The 7153-nt window shown below is 54.6% G+C and overlaps 1 protein-coding gene across 1 annotated transcript; it reads left to right on the top strand.

The window, feature by feature from the left end:
* Window positions 1–3: 3 nt before the first annotated feature.
* SARM1 (sterile alpha and TIR motif containing 1) lies at window positions 4–6425 on the top strand (the record flags this gene model as incomplete). Its single annotated transcript, XM_009084985.1, has 9 exons — window positions 4–59; window positions 2652–3270; window positions 3450–3662; window positions 3788–3879; window positions 4374–4609; window positions 4715–4808; window positions 5262–5451; window positions 5555–5676; window positions 6222–6425. Coding segments are annotated over 9 exons (1752 nt in total), but the record flags the coding sequence as incomplete, so codon positions are not given.
* Between the last annotated feature and the right edge of the window lie 728 nt (window positions 6426–7153).

The following is a 7153-nucleotide window of genomic DNA, read 5'->3' as shown; positions in this document are numbered from 1 at the left end:
CTGGAGACCAAGTGCCAGGCAGGAAAACTCCTGGAGCAGATCCTGGTGGCAGAAAACAGGTGAGTCTACAAAGAGCTCCCCCAACACCTATCAGGCACAGCCCTCCCCACCGCCCCAGGCACCAGCAGCTCTTTCATAGAGTCACAGAACGGTTTGGGTTGGAAGGAACCTTAAAGACCATCTCATTCCAATCCCACTGCCATGGTCAGGGACACACCTTCCACTAGACCAGCTTCCTCCAAGTGCCATCCAACCTGCCTCCATCCATCCCACTCACACCCCCCAAATTTCCCTTCTCTGGGTGCTCCCAGTGCATCAAACTCCCTCAGCTCCACACTGCATTCCCCCCCACCCAGCACTTGTGCAGAGGGTCCTGATTCACTGCTCACACCCAGGGAATGGCATGACCTGCTCCCTTCCCCCATAGCTGAAGGGAGGAGGACCAGACCCAGCTCAGGGGTGCTGGTGAGGATTGGGGTTGTCCTTGTGAGCCCCATCACCCTGGGGCCACTCTTCATGTTGAGCTGAGTCAGTTTGGTTGGCTCAGAGTGTCTGACCCCAAGGACAAGACGTGACTTCCCCTTAGCCATAACCACAGCATGAGGAGGAGGACAAAGCCGGTTGCCAGAGACTTCCTGCTGCTGATCAGGGCTGTTTTTTTTTGGAATAAAGCCATAAAGAGTGGGCCAGCTGGTCACTAGCCCTTGGAGCCTCCCAGCCCATGGCCCCTAGCTCAGACATATGCTGCTCTCCAGGACAGGTGAGAGGTGCTGAGCTGGCTCTGCTGGAGCATCAGCACTGGTGGGTGGGGTGGGAGTGTGTACCTGCATGTGTGTGTGTACAAGTGTGTGTAAAAAGGTGCTTGTGCACACGTGACACCTGACATATTGAAATGCACAGCACTGCTGATGCAGCACCCACACACAGCTCACCCTTCCAGCACCCCAAACACACTCTGTCAGCTCCACTCTCCCTTGGCGCACCCCAGCCCAGCCACCCCAGCCAAGGCTCTGGGAAGCATGCGGAGGAAGTTTGGCCAAAGACTTGCTCCAGCTTCATGGGTGATGTCTCCTGCTGTAAAGTTGTGGACTCCCATCCTGGGCCTCATTGCATGCACTAGTAGGCAAAAATAAGCACCAGCTAAATCAGGAAAGCCCATTAGGGTGGAATTTAATCCCAGGAAGCATCGCTGGCACAGTCTGCATTCAGCACTCTGCTTCCTGGCAAGAGAAAGCATTTGCTGGAGTTGCTGTCTCTGCTCCAGGAGAAGTTCATGGGCCCCCCCAGGCCTCTTGTTCCCTGCAGCCCAACCCACCATCAAACCCTGAGCGATGCCAGAGAGCTGTGGGGTCCCTCCTTGGGCCCAAGCCTCTGGCTTACAGACCAGCATCTGTGTGCAGCAGTGCTGCTTAGCCAGGAGCTGGGCTGGTTCTGGCTCCATCTGCAGCTGCAGGGAGCTGGGGACCTGTGGAGCTGTGTTTCTCATCCAGCTCCATGGCCGAGTCCAGGCTCAGAGCCAGACCCAGGCTGAGGGCTTTTTTTTTTTTCCCAGAGCTGTCCACAGCATTTCCTGTCAAACCCACCCCAAGGTCAGTGTGAGCCCTGCAGGTCACGAGTTTCCCAGAAATGCTCTTCCTGCCTGCCAGCACAGAGGCTGGTGTGCCATCACCCCACCATCGCTGGGGCCAAGTATGTCACTGCCCTCAGGAGCAGCAAGTGCTGCCTCACGAATGGAGCAGCTGCATCACAGCACCAAAAGGGTCATTGCTAAGGGCACTGGCACAGGTTGCCCAGAGAAGCTGTGGCTGCCCCATTCCTGGAAATGTTCAAGTCCAGGTTGGACAGGGCTTGGAGCAGCCTAGTCTAGTAAAGGTGACCCTGCCCATGGCAGGAGGATTCGAACAAAATGAGCTTTAAGGTCCCTTCCAACCCAAACCATTCTATGATCCTATGTTTTCTCCCTTCCTCACTGTGCTCTCAGGGTGCAGCCCCATTCAGATGTGGTTTTAAGACCATCCTTGCAGCACAAGGCTCCCAATGTCAGCTGTGGCTGAACAGCAGCTGGTGGCCTTTGACCACCTGCCCCCAGGCTCTTGCTGTCCTCTTCTAAGAGAGCACAGGACTGAGGAAACAGCTTTCCTCCAGCTGCCATTCCAGGACAGCCAGACCCCCCATCTCTCCCTCGCCCCTGTTGATAGGACTGCATGGTTGCTCATCCAGGTGTGAAAGCCCTGACCTGACAGCAGTGCTTAGGGGCAAACAAGTTTCACCCACAAACTTGAAGTAGGTCACACACCCCCAGCAATGTTGACTCAGCAGATCCGTTTCTAGCCTGGCACTAACCTACCCTACCCTGTTAATTGCTACATGCATCCTACCTTGAGCATGAGAGCATCCAGCGAGGTGGTCCTGGGCTCTGCACCCCATATCCTATCCCATCACAAGCTCTTTCATCAGACCCAGGCAGGTTCTTCCATCATCAGCCTGTTGCATCTCACATTACGTATCTGGCAGCTGTGTCCCACAGGCAAATATCTGTCTATCCCGGGGCAAATGCCACCACAGCCTGGGGGATTTCACACACCAGTTGCTGTTCTCACTCCTTGCAGGTCTGTCTGCTCTTTACCTGCTTATACCTCTCCTTCCCACAGGGATCGGATCGCTCGGATCGGTCTGGGAGTGATTCTGAACTTAGCCAAGGAGCGAGATGTTCCCCAGCTGGCGCAGAGCATCTCTGGAATCCTGGAGCACATGTTCAAACACACCGAGGAGACCTGTTTCCAGCTTATCTCTGATGGGGGCCTGGATGCCATCCTCTACTGGTGCCGCTGGACGGACCCCATTGTGCTGCGTCACTGCGCCATGGCCTTGGCCAACTGTGCCATGTATGGAGGGCAGGCCAACCAGCGCCTGATGATTGAGAAGAAAGCAGCAGAATGGCTCTTCCCACTGGTGTTCTCAAAAGACGACGAACTCATCCGGCTGCACGCGTGCCTGGCCATCACGGTGCTGGCCACCAACAAGGAAATCGAGAAGGAGGTGGAGCGCTCAGGGACTCTGGCTCTGGTGGAGCCCTTCATCGCCTCACTGGACCCAGAGCAGTTTGCCTGCGAGATGCTGGGCAGCAGTGACAACATCCAGGGACGGACAGCAGAGGACCTGCAGCGGTTGGTGCCCTTGCTGGACAGCTCACGGCTGGAAGCCCAGTGCATCGCTGCCTTCTATCTCTGCACCGAGGCTGCCATCAAAGCCAGGCAGAAGAAAACACAGGTAAAGGGTATGTTGGCCTGGAGAAAGGTGATGCCAAAGGGCAAGGTGGCCACAATGGCATCTTGGTGTCTTTTGCTCCCCTATGAGTTCGTCTAGCACCCTGATCCTTGCCTGGCACAGGACAGGCTGTGAGGAGGAAGAGGGAAACAAAGTGATGTCTCCTCCTTTCATGTTCCCAGATTTTCAGTGAGATTGGAGCTACGCAGAGCCTGAAGAGGATAGTGTGCTACTCTACTAGCAGCACCACCTCCTCCCTGGCCAAAAAGGTGCTGCGCATGATAGGAGAGGAGGTTCCTCGGCGCATCCTGCCCACAGTTCCCAACTGGAAGTCCCGCGAGGTGCAGACATGGCTGCAGCAGATTGGATTCAACAAATACTGCCAGAGATTCCTGGTAGGGCTCTGTGCTGGGGGAGGGACACACAGATGGGCCCTTCTGCCCCATCCTGCAGTAGAGGTGTAAACATCTCACCCAACAGATTTTCCTGGGACCTTTCCAGCCTGGATTTCTGTTGGCAGGATCACCAGGTGGATGGGGACATTCTCCTGAGGCTGACAGAGCAGGAGCTGCAAGAGGATTTGGGGATGGACTCCAGCATCACTCGGAAAAGGTAGGACTGCCACCAAGGCATGCCAGACTCTCTCATGGCCATCACCATGGTGGCAAAGCTAGGGACAAGGTCTCTCCCTTCTTGCATAAACAAGAGCAGAGATCCTCCGGATGCAAAACCTGGACTGCCAGGTTTTTTCCAGTCCCAGAGGGATTCCTGCAATGGGGTCAATGCACAGGAGAGGTGTGGGATGGGGAAAAACCACCTATGGTACAGGGCAGGTAGAGTCCTGCAAGTTACCCAGAAAGACGGGAGCTTACCTAATATTCTTCTCCCTTAGCTGAGCTCCTCACATCTCCATATCCCAAGGCCTGACACTCCCACAGTCATGCAGATGTTCTTCTCTTTTCCATTTCTGTCTCTCATCCTTCACCACAGCATGGAGCTGCACTCTCTCCTGAGCAGACATAAGATGTACTACCACATGTCCCTGGGTTCTGCCTGATCCCTCAGCCTCCCCTCCAATTCTACACTGTCATTTGTTCCTCCACCAGGTTTTTCCGGGAGCTGACAGAGCTCAAGACCTTCGCCAACTATTCCACCTGTGACCGCAGCAACCTGGCTGACTGGCTGGGTGGCATCGACCCCAAGTTCCGGCAGTACACCTACAACCTGCTGATCTGTGGCATCAACCGCAACTTCCTGCACCGGGTGACGGAGCAACAGCTGCAGGAGGACTGTCACATCCACACAGGCTTCCACCGCGTCCGCATCCTCACCGCAGCCAGGGGTGCGGGTCCCACCGCTGTGGGCAGGGGCTGGGATGAGCATCAAGGGGTGTTTGGGATGAGCTGTTGGGTGTTTTTAACTTTTGGTTGCTGTTTGCTCTGCCTAGAAACGCTTCACTCCCCTATAACGCTGCAAACCACATCCGATGGGACTGATGTGTTCATCAGCTACCGCAGGAGCACCGGGTCACAGCTGGCCAGGTGAGTCCTGCTGGCAATAGGATGGTGCTGGGCTGAAGCCCAGAGTGAAGGAGGGTGATCAGTTGTGGGGAAAATGTGGAATGGGGAGGAGAGAGAGGCTGCCAAAAGCTGCAGTTAAATGGGCAAAGCACGTGCCATAAGCTGCATGGTGGACAGGCTAATTCCCAGATCTGCCACTGCCACCCTGTCCCTCTGTGACACCAACTTGCCCTTTCCTTATGCTGTGCCCATAGGGTTGTAGGGGATTGCAGCAAGGAGTTAGTATCAGCTCCCTGTGTTCTCTGCATGTGCCCAGACAGCTGTAAGCAAGCTGGGCTGGAGCTGGCATCCCAAGGATCGTGTCATTCCCTGCGGGAGCCTCTTTGTTGTTCCTCTGTCTCGTCACATCTTGGTCAACATGTTGGGAGAGCACATGAAACTTCTCCTCATGGTGCTCTCCCCTCTTGCCACCAGCCTGCTGAAGGTCCATCTGCAGCTCCATGGCTTCAGCGTGTTCATTGATGTGGAGAAGCTGGAGGCAGGGAAGTTTGAGGACAAGTTGATCCAGAGTGTCCTGAGTGCCCGGAATTTTGTTCTGGTCCTCTCCCCAAATGCACTGGATAAATGCATGGAAGACCCTGAGTGCAAGGACTGGGTGCACAAGGTAGGAGATGTCATCAGGTGGGATCTGGGTGGATGTTGGAGTGGGAAGAGGTTGGTGATGGGATGACACAGGTCACAGCCTGAGCACCTGCATGTTCCTGCAGGAGATTGTGACAGCACTGAACTCTGGAAAGAACATTGTACCTGTTACAGACCATTTTGAGTGGCCAGACCCAGAAACACTTCCCAAGGACATGAGGGCTGTCCTGAAATTTAATGGTATCATGTAAGTAGAAGCCACCTATGCCATGAGGTTCCTTGACACCTGGAGAGAATAACTTGCATAAGCAGTAGCAAAGAGCACAAGGACATTGGGCAAGGGACAGATGAGGGAGGCAGGTCAAAGGGGCGGTGAGTCACTTCAGGTACTTCAGAGCATGCAGGGAGCAAAGGTTCCCACCACATCCCTGCTACTGGTCTTGTCCTTGGGACTCCTCCAGGTGACAGAGCTCCCCACGTTATCACTGCCAGAAGGACACCCATCCCTGTGCCCCCAGCCCTCCAGGCAGGAGGGATGCTGCCTGGTTTCACAGCTCACCTGGGTTCCTTTCCCCTCCTGCTTCCCCTTCGTGCATCCCAGCCTGCTCACAGCCATCCAGCCTCGCAGGGCATCTTGCAGCATCCAGTGTTGCTCTGTTTTCCACAGGGAAAATGTGAGCTTCTAGAAAGCTGGGGTGGAGGAAGTGGGTCTTTGGCTCCTGGACCAAATGTATGGAGTTATCTTGGTGCATTTCGCACAATGGAAAAACTAAATTTTCCCCTCAAACACAGGTGGTCCCACGAGTACCAGGAGGCCACAATTGACAAAATCATCCGCTTTCTCCAGGGCCGTTCCTCCCGGGACTCCTCAGCTGGGTCAGAGAATGGGCTTGACTGCCTGGTCTCCCTGGGCCAGAGCTAGAACCAGCACAGCCACCTCATCCCCTCTAAAGACTTCCCAGGTGACCCCTTTTTGTAGGGGGCCAAATTTCTCCCTCCTGACTTTTTCCTGTCTTAGTACCCTGGCTTGAGAGAAAGCCTGTGGCTCATTACTCCCTCTTCACCCTCCAAATACAAGCCCCTGGCCCTAAAAGGCCAGTACTCACTCACGAGGTACCTGGTGAGCCAAGCCAGGATGGAGTTTGGGATGAACAAATTGTCTTCTACATCCTCCCATGGGGTGGCAGAACATGTAGGAGGCAAGAGGGAGACCAGCACCATCCACACCCCAGCAAGTGGCTGCAGCTTCCTGCAGAAATATGTCCAAAGAGGAAGGACCGTCCAAGGACTGAAAATTGGGAAACTGGTGAGAGCACATCTCAAGAGAATATGTGGGAGAGAAGAGCAACTGAGAGGATATGGTCCACAAGCTTTGTGTGGCTCTGCTGTGTGCTGCAGGAATATCCTTGTGCTCAGGAGCTGAGAGCAGGAAAGGGCAAATAAAAGCTGAGCCCTAAGAAAATCCCTGTGTTTGGGAAAGATAACACACAGAGGCCTTCTGAACTGCTTTCTCTTTCCCAGAAATGTCCCTTTATCACAAGAGCTCACTCCCTCCCCAAGGGTCTTCCACCTTCCAGTGCTGCAAAACCACCGTGTGCTCTTAACTCTGGAGACTGATTTGGGGCTAGATTATGTCACATTTCTCTAGGATCTTTGCAAAAAGTGCTTTTAAACCACACCCTTCCCTGCATCTAATGTCTCAGCTTCACCACTCTATCGGGTCC

Source organism: Acanthisitta chloris, unplaced genomic scaffold (genome assembly GCF_000695815.1).
Source record: "Acanthisitta chloris isolate BGI_N310 unplaced genomic scaffold, ASM69581v1 scaffold27901, whole genome shotgun sequence".
Classification (NCBI taxonomy): Eukaryota; Metazoa; Chordata; class Aves; order Passeriformes; family Acanthisittidae; genus Acanthisitta; species Acanthisitta chloris.
The sequence above is the reverse complement of the archived record's forward strand: the minus strand, read 5'-3'. Positions and strand labels throughout refer to the sequence as shown.